Raw genomic sequence first — 13,802 nt, forward strand, 5'->3', positions numbered from 1 at the left:
TGTGATCTAAGTTTTCTGTTTGTGTATGCTTGTATGGTCTGTATGTGTGTGTTATGAAAATTGTACCATGAGACAGAAGCTAGGAAACGTACCCTAAAAAAATGTGCTGTTTGATCTGGATGAATTCGAAACAGCTGCATTTGGTGGCTAGGGAGGATAATGAGCCAAAAAACATAGAGTTAGCATAGAAAAACAGAAATGATGTGGAGCAGCAGCAGGTACAGCAGTCACAGGGAGAGGAGATGAAGAGAACAAAGACAAACGGAAAAAGAAGAGAGTGAAATGACAGAGATAAAGCGTGCAAGGATTACACTTTTACAGTAAAACGGTGCCTGTGGAGAAAAATCACCATTAACCTTGTTAAAGGCTGATCTGAAAACACGCCTGCTTTGCCAGACTGTAGAGCAGACAGTATTACTTTTTTTGCTCATTTTCTTTTTCTCTCTCTCCGAATCCACAGCCCTCTCCAAATCTCCCCCAGATTTCCAATTGCTTTCACTTGTAGTCGTGCCAGATAAACAGAATCTATTGGATCAGGCTGATTTCACGGCTGCGCCCGCGCACATGGCGGCTTCTGTGGCCCACTCTCTGAGCTGAGGGTTCTCTCCCCACCCCCTCCACACTCTCTCCTTTATGTTTGAATTTCACTTTTCTCCAAATTCCCACTCAGTTTTCACCCCCAATAATCCATCGAGTCTTATGATGATTACATTTCAGAAGCTTTGCACTCTGAAGGAACCTGAGAAAACACAGGAATGTATTAAGTCAGTGTTACTTCCAGACGTGCACATATAGGAAATTCAGACACATTTGTGGCACTTAGTTGTGCCATTCTCTCATAGTTAGATGTAACCTGCTGTAGGCTTTGATCTAAGCTGAGTCATGGTGTGGGACTACGTTTTAAGGGCTGAAGGACACTGCGTCATGGGAGGCAGAGGACATCTGGCACACAGCCAGGAGTCTGGGAAACGAGAAATGAAAACGTCCATTTGGATTTTTACTCAAACACACCAACTTCAGCACGGTCACACTGATGTATACATCATCCCAGACTGATAGACACTGATGCATAATGCATGCAGACAGAAATCACCACAGGTAACTCAAACTCAATCTCAACATATATTAAGGCAGCTCAAAGGTCTCAAATATGAGTCTGATTACACCCCAGTTCAATGAGTCATATTCCCAAATTTAGGAGGAAAGGAAAAATAAATGCGTGAAGATGAACTGATTTCATAAACAAATTACTATCAGAGCACCCGAAAAAGAAGTGGAGCACTGACTGTGGAGCGGAAGGGGGAAAAGACGGAAGGCAAGAAGGAGAGAGACAGCGAGGAGTTTTAAATACTCCTGAGACACAGACAGGTAGGCAGAAGAAAAATGAGAAAGGCAGGGAGAAAGAGCAATATGGCACGCTTTCTGACAGACAGTCCAAAGCAGAGTGAGAGGCGGCAGGGTGGATGTCTCTATGATTCAGCAGTATTCTGGCAGAGGGAAGATGATGATGAAGGGCCCCGGGGGTGGGTGGTGGTGGTGGGGGGAACTTTTGCCCATCTCATTAGCTCAGCCTCATTTCATTATGTAATCATGGCGTCTGTAGTTGCTCCGGGGAGCTGGTGGACATATGTGTTGCACTGAAACCACAGCTCCAACCTCTGGTATTTTCAAAATGGACAGCGCATGTGTGTTTATACTTTTAAATAGTGCATCAGCCCACCAACTGGAAGTCTAAGTGTGGTGGTGGACTGATGGTAATTATGAAACTGAGGCCAAAGCACCGGGTCTGGAGGCCATTTGGTGTGTTAATTACACAGATGTAGTCTAAGAATTAACATGCGTGAGGCTCTGATGTTAATGGATCGGGGAGGTGGATTAGTGTGTTTGCCTCTGTGAAAGATTACCATCTATTTTTAATCCCCTTTTGGAAAGTTATTTTGGAAGTTGCTTTTAGTCAGATGGACCAGTGCAGGTCAATATAAAGAGGAAGGGTTACATTACACTACATGGCTCATTGTAACAGTACTGGCTGCAGAATGAATTCTCATTTCACCACTCACTTTATCCTCAGACTCTAGGAAACTGTGGGCCTTTTCAGTGACACAATAGATGAGTCATGAAAATTTTTTTTTTTCAGACATAGCACTAGATTTCACATTGGTAAAACCAGACACATTTCCTGACACTTACTATAACTCTCAGTCAACAGTGAAAGTGGCTACAGTGATTTCTTTAATTTCCTTTGGTCCATTTGTTTTCCAAAATAAAACCGATCTATTAACATGTCAGTCTTATTTTGGAAAACAAATGTCTTACTGTATATATTATAAATGATTATACAAGATATGTTTGCTTAAACTAAACTTGAAATTCTAAAAAAAACAACAACCTTCAATAAGACTTCAATATGTTAAATTCTAAATTATCATTCATCACATTTATCTCATGGCAAGAATACATAATACTGTAAAGAGCAAAAAAATCTTTATTTGTTTAACATTGATCAAGAAGATACCCAAAGGTATAAAAATGAAAGAAGTCAAGGCCCTTTACAAACGTCATAAATCAGTGTCTTAAATTATTGCAATTGAAAACACAGTCTGCTGGACCAAAGCTCTCAGACAAATTAGAGTGTCTTGTTGAACAGCTGAGGGATGAATTGTAATAGGACATGTGTGTACATGCTAAAACCAAAAACTTCAAACCTGTCCATCACTTAACAGAGACTTGTAAAACATACTTGGCAGTCATAGCTCTTTCAATAATTATACGTTGAATGGATGTAAAACTTTGAAATACTGCATTCTTTAGTCTTATTGATAAAAAGCTTTGATTTCTAATCACTTATTCCACTGAAGTTGAAAGTTAAAATAACGATAAACTAAAATTTCAACTTTGTGGCAGTGTCTCATTTCTCTGCTCAGAGGAAAACTGAACAGCGTTAAAAATACACTTCAAAAACAAACAGAACAGATAATTTGACAGGGACAACACTTGGTTTCAATCATTAACTATTTAAAGTTACCTTGCTGACTTGGTCTGATGCTAGTGTTAAACACAAGAAGTTCAATCATGCATCAAAGAGGCGTTTAACTGCGTTTCTGTGGAGTGCATTAACAACATAACAGCACAGAGTGTATTTAAAATTCAAAAGTCATGCAATCATTGTGCCAATTAAATAAAATAAAGTTACAATAGTCATGTGCCTTATTTTGAATATCCAAATATTCTTAAAATGGATGAAATATGCAACATTTTAAAAGGTAAAGCAGTAACTTGCCAAATCATTTTCACATTACCCGTACATACATTTACACTGGGTGTTCTGAAGGTTAAGGCATGATCGGGACAGTGTCTCTAATCTTTTAAAAGCTGAAAACCAGCTGTGCGTCATTGTCAAGACGGTCTAAAGCTGCAGGACATCTTAACGAAAATGGACTACAGTGATTTGAGTTCTGACCTTCCTTGATCCCTACACCTTCTGAGGACCGTTCTTTGACTTGGGAGCTCATGGATACCATGTATAACTGGGGGAGAGAGTGAGGCCTTTAACCGAGAGGCGCTCGTTCTCTGGTGCTGCTGCTAACAAAGCTACCTGCATGTTTAGAAGCTACAGCATCTTTGTGAACAGCAGAATATAAGTGCAAACTCATTACAACGCTGAAAGTCATGTGGATTTCTGACCAAAGTAAATTCATGCTTGCACATGCATCAAACATATTGTCACCTGCTTGACAGAATTCAGGGATTTGGATAAACAAGGCTCTACTGTGAATGTCAGAGTTGAGGCACATCCATCTTTGCATATTTTTCCTGTTGGAAATTTTTTTCATTTGGGGCTACAGCATCTCCACATAGTTTTCAGGGATGAGGCCCCTCTTTCCTTCCAGCTCGCCCTCCAGCCAGCCCGGCTCTCTCGACAGGGTCACTGCAGGAGAGGACACAGCGTCACCGTGGGGACAGCACCACAGGGAGGGTGAGTGTGGGGGACAGACAGAGGACAAAGAGCCTCCAGCGAGTATACAGTATGTGCATGAGTCAGAAAGAACAGAGCAAAGGTCTGAAGAGGATACAGTAATGATGCGGGTACACTAAAATCTACTGTGGTTCATTTTTATCTCTATTGTTCAGCTTAATCTCAGCTGAAAAACGGAGCTCTCACAAACTGTTTAGTATGACAGATGTGTCAGAGCACAGAACATTTTTGTGGCATGCCTTCTCGAAATCCTCCCAGGATTCTCGATTTGTCTACAAAGTGAGCCAATTTAAAATTTAGAGAAAGAAATGTGTTTACAAGTCCGGCAGTGCTCGTGTGTCTATTCAAGACAGAATGGGCAAGGAACTTCAAAGCCCAATCTTTCATACAAAACTAAAATAAGAGTCAACCCGCCACCAAAATTCAAAGTACAGGATTTGACCCAGCTTTTACTCCCAAATTGACAGCCATGTCTTCTAATACAAGGACGCCCGAAGAAAACAATTCTGCATTATTAAGGTTTTCTGATGTTTTTTGATCAGTTTGTTCTCATTAAAACAAATTAAATAAAATACATAAAAATAAAACTTGTATCTTAACCCCTGCCCCTATCTGTACATGTGCAGAGTACAATAACAAACTTGCAATTCCAAACCCTTCTGCTGTGGCATTATTTTAACAGTGAGTTTTTATCCCCAAATGTAGTTTTTATATTTTTTATTAATGAGTCAAATCATAATAAATCCTATGCGCATTTTTAGATAGAAGGATAAACTTTATCTACATTATTACCCGTTTTTCCATACTTGTTTGCTTTTCCCTGTACATATTAAAACTGCAGAATAAAATTTGTTCATGTATATATAGTTTTATAACTCAATCAGGTCAGTGAACACACCTTAAAATCGACACAGTCAAGTGATTACAGATTGAGCCTTTAAGAAAATAAATAAGCAAGGCAAAGTTGTCCTTCCAGTTTTAAGAGTGAGGAAACAACATGTGACTGAATTTTTCTTTAGAGCAACTGTATGCACAGTGGCTTGCTCATGTATTCAGACCTCCTGACCTTTTGCACATTTGTTATGCACATAGCTCTGACAACAAAATCACACATACATTTAGAAAAAACTGAATAGTGCGGCAAACTATTTAAAATGCCAAGGGTCCTCAAGGTACTGTAGATGTTTAGTTAATCAGAACCTCATCGTGTAACATTCATGTAACATGTCAATCACTTCATTTGAAGCCTGATTACTACACTACAATGAACTACACTGAAACTCCCCAAACTTTCTATCGAGGTAACTGGACATTTAAGGTGAGATCCAAAAGAAACACATCATCATTCAGCAATACTTTTACTAACAAAACCGTTAAGCTTCAAATGAAATTTCAGAACAAGAGCTCTAGAACATAATTTCATTTAGTTAATGAAAATGTGACTGTGTGTAATTTTTTGTTTATTATTGTAGGCTTTTGTCCGGACATGAACTCGACCAACAATGACACACTGATGGCTTTAATGTACACGCATCAAAACAGGAAAGATTTCACACAAGTATAGTATATAAGCATGAATATAGTATATAAGAATGTGACTGAGGTGAGGTTTCAGTCGCTGAATCCATATTTTAATGGAAGCGGTCAGATTTTGATGTTTAGATCATAACTTTAGATTATTATATCTTCGATGGGAGACGGTTTGCTTAAATCTAAAGTGGAACAGTGGAGGCCAACAATGTCGAAAAAAAGATGTGGGCTCACCTTTTCAGTACAAAGAAAAAAACTTTGATTACATTATACCCAACCATAACAACCAATAAACTGCAATTCACTGTGTGATCTTGTCAAAGACATCACAACATGTTACCCTGTAAAGACTATAGTGCATCTACAGTGTCTGTGCCTCACAAAAGACGGTTTTGACAAAAAAAATAGTACTATAGAAACTACAAAATCCTCATTTCCTCTGAGAGTGATTAAAGCTCAGTCGAGCCTCTTCCAGACAGGAAGAGCAAATCTGTGTCTCCTGCCTCCCCCCTCTCCCTCTCGTCTCATCTCTCTGTTCGATTGAAGATCAGATTGGGTGTTCGGTTTTCCTCCAAATCCAATATGCCAGGGCTGGTTCTGAGTGAGCGACTGGTGTAGGCGATAACACTTACCGGCGTTGAATATTGCACCGACCTGGAAGGAGAGCTCTGAGTCGTGCTCAGCCTCACATGGGTACACTGCCATGGCTTTCCTGCTGGTGACACTGAAAAATGAAGGCAATCAGTGAGCTGGCGGAGCTTTGGGGAGGATTACCGCACAGTTCAATCTGGGCCTGAGGCCTACTTGTTCATTCACTCACTAGCCCGAAACAGCAGAAATGGACCAGGCTGGAAAATAAGCAAAAGTACCAAGAGAGGAGCCGGGCCACTACACACTCTTGTCTTGCCCTATCTCCAGTCTAGACAGACTCGTGAGCGAGTGAAAACACACCCACATGCACCCATGTTCGTGCCCAAACAATGAGATGCAGAGCTCTTTGTAGCAGGTTTTGTATAGCCGAAAAGGCAGGCACACATCAGGTCCGCACAGCAGACAACCATCTATGGTGAGATAATTAAAAAGTGGCGAGGGGAATCTAAAGTAGGTTTGCACACAAACAGAGGTAGAACAGAAATCTCCTTCCGTCGTGCTTCAGCTTTTAAATTCATATTTGTGAGCTTAGAAGCCGCATTTTAAATCAGTTTGATGTAAAAGTGCGCCATCAAAGAAACTATATTCATCGCTCTGCAAAGGTTAGTAAAAAGCCTTATTTATGCCATTGCGTTCACGAAAACATAAAAACTGTTTCCACAGAAAGGTTGTTTTGCTCACCATTGCAAACCGTTATCTCGAATGCCAGCAACATTACCATGTAGAAGTTGTGCCTTCAACACACGATGCCCTGATAAATATTTCATATTCTTTCTGCAGAGCAGCAACAATGTAGGATGAGAGAGGAGAAAGAAGATATACAAACTGAAAAAAGTTTGTGGTCACAGAGTTGTCAATACAACAATGTTCAGCAGAGTTCTTGAATTCAGACTTTTGGAATAATGCACTCTCGTGGAACCGCATTTGGTAAAAACGAGGATTTGTATTTATATGAAAATAACATTAATGGATTGCCCATAGAATGACCGAGACTGTTTGCAATTTCCTTGGTAAACATCTGAAAGCACTGAAAATGAATTCATCATTTATTCTCAAGGAAGCAGAGCAATAGAGGAGTGTAATGGGCAGAATGTGCAGTCTACACAGTCCCACCCGGTTCGCTCAGATACTGTGTGTATCTGGGGTTTCGACAGAAAGGGGAAAAGGTTGCTGCCCCTGCTATAGCCAATCCTTGTGCTGCCTTACTGCAAAGGTAAACTAAATTAAGGGCTGGTGAATATATGAGAAAGCCAGGGAAAATATTTATGTGCAAGACTGCAAGTAGATGTTACACGAGCGAAAGAGTTGGTGATTCTCTTGAGTGAACATGCAAGATAAGACGAGCAAGCGAGTAATGGAGCAAGTGTGTGAAAACTGAGAGAGTGAAGGAATCTCAGGGTGTGACATTTAACCAGTATGTGAGTGTGAAAATGACTTAACGAAACAGAAATGAAGGCAGGAAAAAAGTAGTCAACTGAAATTATAAAAATCCAGTTGCGAGGAAAACAGGCAAAGGTTCCAAAGAGAGGGAACCCTGTCTTACCTCTCCCCTGGATTTTCTTTTTCAGAAGAAGCCGTGGTGGCAGCAGGTTGGCTCTCTCCTGGCGCTCCAGGAGTGGACCATGAGGCTCCTGCTATGGGGGCCCTGTAGAAAAACAAACAAAAAAACATACTGTGAAGAAAATCACACAATAGGCAGTAAGAATGCTGTCTCATGTTAAAAAAAAGATGGACCTGGTGGTTTTTCAGCCAAGTGGAGAAGACATTCACCACGACCAACAGAAGCTGTACTTTTATACATTGTTTAATTGTTCAGAATTGGTAGCAACTACTGTAAGCGGTGGAAAGATAGCAACAGGTGAGCTAAACTGAGCACCCTGTTGTTATGGAGACAAGGTGAGAATAAATTTCCTGTCCAGAACCTTGCGGGGGTATGAATTAAAACAAATTTCAATGGTGTGTAGCTTTGTCAGTGGTTCATTTTGACAGCATCCACAACCATAATTTTAACTAGCGCACTCAGGATGTTCTTTCACTTGGACGGGACATTCATGTCATGGGGAGTCAAGTCAAATAATTCCACAATCATTGCAAACTTGGGTCTACTGAAGTCATAAGCAATGATAAAATATCAACATGCAGCAGGGTAATCATTTATAATAATTACAATCATTTTGAAGTTGAAGTTACATTTTTAAATTTGAATCATACATTAAAATTGTTTCATCGTACTGTACAGCAGCTACATACACGGGGACTCGCACTTTGAATTCTCATTGTGTGCAGGCTGTACATTTATCCCGGCAGGCTTCCATAAATTAAATAATCCATTCCAGTCCATCTGCCAAAAAGCCTCTTCAAAAGGACCGACTCTCAACAGTAGTCCATATTAACCTGAAAGCTAAGCATCAAGAGCAGCTTTGATACACTCTGAAATTACAAAAGAGATTTATTTGACCTTCTGTGTCGTAGTTCTGAAACTTCTTGCGCTCCATAACTCAAGCCAACGAGTAACATTAAGATTAACCGGCTAAAATCTGACCTGGACTGATTCTCAACTTTTCTAAAGTAAACCGACCTGATTAATAACAAACTCTCAGTCTAAAATCATCTGGCTTGACTGCGTCTGTAAAAATGCCAATGGAGAGGATTCAGAATGAGAGACGCAAACACTCATGAATTAAACATAATGTTTGTATTCTGGAGGAATATTCATACATGGGCCAGGTGTTTGCTTTTCTGTTCAGAGAACAGCCAAAAGTGAAATTGGAATTCAAACCTGTGTGTAGAGTGACGTCCAAAGAATGAACAACAATCCTACTATACGACGCTCTCCCCAGTTATCAACAAAACACAAAATGAGGGAATGTCTTGGAAAAATAGGTTTCAGAGTTTTGTAGAATCTACGCCAAGGTGCGCTGAAGCTGTTCTGGAGGCTTATGGCCCACTTTATGTTGATGTTTCCTTTAATTTGTCAACCATGCATACACATTCAATGCCTACAGTAATGTTTTACTTCTTTATGTGTAAAGTCAAACAATAACACTCCGACCATACACTTTTACCGTCAGCTTTATCTGTTACAGTAGTAGCTGTGCTTTACACTGGCTGGTATCAGGGCCAACGAGTCTATGGCCGACCTACAGGATGGACATAGGGGTCCGGGTAAAGACACAGTGGAGCAGAGGAGAGCAGGAGTCTAAGCCAGGCATCCCTCTGTGTTCCATGCCTGCCCCAGGGCCAGTGCTAATACAGTACATAATGAGCAAATTGCTCCTAGCTGCCGCTCCCATAGAGACGTTAATAAAGGCAATTAGAGGGAGCAGCTGGGGAGGGGCTGGAGGTTGAGAGGATATTGTGAATAGTGGTTACATTGCCACTGGTGGAAGAGAGAGCAAGACAGCCTTAAGGTGGGAACGTGGTTGGGGATCTTATGTGGACATAGGTGGAGGTGAACACACGGTACTGGGCTCACGAATTCATTCCCTCCTCTGCAACGCTTCCTCCCTCCATTTCTTGCCCTGCCTCCCTCTCTGTGCGCTTGTCCATCCCCAGCGGTGGCTGTTCTGTTTGGGCCTGGCCTGACTGTGGGTGATTTATAGCTCTGCAGCAGTGTGCGGCCACTGTGGTGCTCAGCTGCTCCACATCAGCATGGGGGGATAGCGCGCTGCAGTGCAGCAAATCCATTCATTAACCTGGGCCCAAGCACAACCACTGTCTGCCTGGGTCACAGCCAAGAGAAGGGAGAGCAGAGGAGCACCAACACTTCACCCACCTGCAGGTGAACCCAGTCAGATACACACAAAACCGCTAAATGCGATAAAATTAAAAACAGAAAATGCATGCACACACATGTTTAAGAAAAGTTAACATATCTAACTGCTTATTTCACTTGGAAGAGGATTATACAGATCAGTGAAGATCTTTAAAATGAACAGATATCTAAATAATTATAGAATAAACAGTTGGGGGGAATCAGTGAATGCTACATGACTGCCCTAGAAACTTGTTAAATGCACCAGAGGTAAATGGATTCATCCCAAAATTGCTTTCACAATTATAGCTAAGCCAAAGCGAGGGAAATCGTTTGCCATTTCTCTTCAACAAAAATAGCATCAAGCTTTGAATTGCTCATCCGTTGTTTTTACTCATCACAGGCCTAGCTAAGCTTCTTCTGTAAACATGATTAAATACAGTAAATGGGGACTCGTGTGAAAATACACTGTATGTGAGGCTCTCATAAAAATCCCTCTCCAGATGTAGGTAATATTCATAACAATTTTTTAAGAATGTTAAATTTTAAGAATTTTTATAGGCATACATATCACAATATCCAGGAGTCATTCTATTATACATGAAAAGCATCATGAGATCAAAAGTAACAAACAATGCAAAGATCAAATTCCAAAGTGAACTGCATTAGGGGCTCTTTTAGTTTATTATTTTAACCATCAGGGTTATCACATCATCACATGTAGCAGGGAAAAATTCATCAACAGAAGTGGACTGCTGTTTCTCATTACTGCAGGAATTTCACCCTGCAGCATCCAGGCCTCGTTGATCCTGGCGTGGAGCTAACACGGGGATGAGCAGGGCTATCAACTGTCTTTCTACTAAAGGAGGAAGGGCAGCGGTGGGATTTTGTACTGTTTCTATTAGAAAGTGGGATCAAACCTCCAGCCAAGCTGCCCGCTCAGCCACCGCCAGTTTGGGTGGGCAGGAAATAAGCTCTGATCCACCATTTTATGATCCACAGCTGTCTGCCAGCAAGAGGCATGGAGGGCTGGAGGTAGGATAGGGAAGAGGAAAAGGAAAAGCAGCCAAATAACAAAACTCAATGGGCAGGACTTGGGGCAACAGTACAACTGGGAAAAGCTGTGACTGAAATTTAAGGAGAAGAGGAGAAATGAGGGAAGACAGAGAAAATGAAGGAGATGATAAATCATGCCACAGTCCACAAAAGACTTATTGCATGATATAGTGAGTCATGATGCATTTGTGTATGACCAGGCAGATTTTGCTGCAGCTTTCTTGCAGAAAGCCGACGAAAATATGCTGTTTTCCAGGTGCACGTTTGAGCACACCAGAGTGCAGATAATACATTTCTGAGAGTGGATGAAAGTAATCTACCAATTGAGATCCCTACTGCTCTTTTTGGCTAGGACTGAAGCCGAATCCCTGGTTTCCAGGCCAGAGAGGCGCTGTGCTAACAGGTCTCCACCATCTCACATGCTAAGATTTATGAGTGAACAAAGCCAGGGCGACACCCTGTGACATATGGCGCAAGTCTTCATAAAGGGACAGGGGCTGCGGCTATAAGGGTAAACAAGATGAATATCTCCCCAATGTCAATACGATTTACACGGCCAACGCTCGGCCACCTGTCTCCCAAACAAATAAGAGCTGAGATTTACGACCTCCTCCTGGTTGCTCCTTCCGTCCTCCAACATGATGCCACATATGTGGGAAAGCACAAAATAAAATAGCCACGGGGGGAAAAAAGGAGTTGGTTACATAAGTAATATAGAGCCTTGTCTGTCTAATCCAGCAACTTAGAGAAAACACTTGATACGAACATGCCTACACACACACACACACACACACACACACACACACACCCACCCACTGAGGTCAAAGTGAGAGAGGAATCACATTGTCCTCTGTCAAGTTGTGAGGTGGATTTGTGTTTATTTTACAGCTCTCTTTTCAGCTGATGGAGAAGGAGAAAGGGACAGTGAATGAAAAAAAAAAAGTCTATTTCAAGGTGAATCTGTAGACATGACACAGCAAAGAGTCTAACATCTGCAGCATAACCCAATAATTCATCTCTCACATCAGCATTCAAGACAAGACAGGCGCTGGAAACAACAAAAAGGACCAAGGACTTAGTAGAGAGAGTGAGGACAGAGAGGAAGAGCAAGAGAGAGGCAAAGCAACCAACTATTGAAGCTTTTACCATCTACTACTAGGACAAAAGACAGAAAGAAAAGTACAAACAGTTGACGTTTGACTAATAACGTGGCCGACGAGAAAAATGCATTATCGATTAATCTATCGTTTCATTTTTGATTAACTCATAACTTATTTAGTGTATAGGACGTAAAAAAAATTACTAATGCCAGCTACGAGTGCACATTGTCACATAAAAATTTAGAGTCAGTTCACAATGTTCAAAAATCTAATATTGTTTGTTATTACTAATGACATAGTATCTGCTTGCAAAATACTCTTTTTACGAGAGTGGAAAATACAGACCTGTGTCGCAACCACAGTACAGATAAGTGTAACTGCAACTGTGATGCTATATCAGAGTACAAATGTATTGCAAGATGTACTACCTATTTAATAATCTCATGGGGAAGAGGCAAGAAGATTGAGCCATTATAGCTACATTCACACTGCAGGCCTTACTGCTTAATTCCGACTACATCCGAATCTTTTGACCGACTGTTCAGATTATTTTTTAAATGTGGCCCATAGCAGACTCCAGTGTGAATTCACGGCCTGCAAGTGACCCGCATGTGCAAAAAAATAATATGTCTCACGAAGCACGCTGTCTTATGGAAGTAAACAATGAGGCCTCAGAGGTTAGCGTCTACAATTTTATTTTTAAGTTGATTTAGGGTGGAAGAAATAGAATTCGTGAGCAAATGACAATGTGAACGAGGCTGAGGAGAAAAAGAGTCCACTGACTATCTCCATTGCTGCTGTCCTCCATGTTGGCGTTCACCTCCGCTCCCACTAGTGCAGAATTGTGACTACAGAGTCGCATGAATCTGACTGTCCAGGCTTAAGTAGCATTTCAAAAAAATTCCCATCTGTATCTGATTTGGACCTCATATGAAAGGCTACGTTCAGACTGCAGGCCTTAATGCTCAATTCCAATTTTTTCCCCCCAGATCTGACACGCAGCACGCTGTTGCAGGCTACAGAAGTAAACAAGGAGCAACAGAGGTTTGCTCCGGTTAGCTCACGGGAGACTCACGGTTTTTTATTGTCCTCTTACGGGTCACATTTCTCCCGAATTATGACAAGTGTTCACAACTTTCTCTTTCACAACTGCCCTACAACTCACTATGAATCGGATTTGGACTGCATATGGAAGTGGCCCAATTCCAAACTGGAAAAGATCAGATTCCATGTGACTTGGCCTGTTCACACTTTCATAGAAAGTTCAGATCAGTCACATATATAAAGTCACATATGGGCAAAAAAAATTTGGGTCACACTGGCTTGCAGTCTGAACGTAGCCAAAGTGTCTCAAATCCAAACTTAAAAAGGTCAGATTCCATGTGACTTTGCCAGTGGACACTGTTATAAAAACTTCGGGCTGGGCACGTTAAGTGGTTATAACGCATTTATTAATTAACGCCGACAATTATTTTATCGCACGTTAACACAGTTTTAAATTTTTTTTTTATTATTTTGAAAGTCCGTTGCTCACTGGCTCTGAATACACATACAGTCAAACCATGGGGCACGGGCTAATACCTGTTCAGAAAAATAAATAAATAAGAAAACTTGACTCTGTTGGTAACTTGTTTTAACAGGCTAGATAAAAGGTAATGCCCTGGCAGTGGCAAATAGCTTTGGTTTAATATTTGATTTGATTACATTAATGTTTAGGTTATAGGTATAGGTAATA

The 13,802-nt window shown here is 41.0% G+C and overlaps 1 protein-coding gene across 6 annotated transcripts in view; it reads right to left on the minus strand.

The window, feature by feature from the left end:
• Nucleotides 1-2,466: 2,466 nt before the first annotated feature.
• The window catches only part of arhgap10 (Rho GTPase activating protein 10), a 55,583-nt gene continuing 44,247 nt past the window's right edge, over nucleotides 2,467-13,802 (minus strand). Inside the window, exons 21-24 of one of the 6 annotated variants that reach the window (XM_038713127.1) lie at nucleotides 7,701-7,802; nucleotides 6,839-6,931; nucleotides 6,161-6,230; nucleotides 2,467-3,928 (exon numbers count right to left, since the gene is read on the minus strand). In XM_038713127.1, the coding sequence (XP_038569055.1) occupies nucleotides 3,926-3,928; nucleotides 6,161-6,230; nucleotides 6,839-6,931; nucleotides 7,701-7,802 (268 nt within the window). In that variant the 3' untranslated portion in view covers nucleotides 2,467-3,925. Of the gene's footprint in view, nucleotides 3,929-6,138; nucleotides 6,231-6,838; nucleotides 6,932-7,700; nucleotides 7,803-10,647; nucleotides 11,039-13,802 lie in introns of those variants that run through there. The other 5 variants (XM_038713125.1, XM_038713129.1, XM_038713126.1 and 2 more) reach the window with 5 other exon arrangements.

Source organism: Micropterus salmoides, unplaced genomic scaffold (genome assembly GCF_014851395.1).
Source record: "Micropterus salmoides isolate LMB-PRFRI ecotype aquatic unplaced genomic scaffold, ASM1485139v1 Ms_hic_scaffold_12, whole genome shotgun sequence".
NCBI classification, from domain to species: domain Eukaryota; kingdom Metazoa; phylum Chordata; class Actinopteri; order Centrarchiformes; family Centrarchidae; genus Micropterus; species Micropterus salmoides.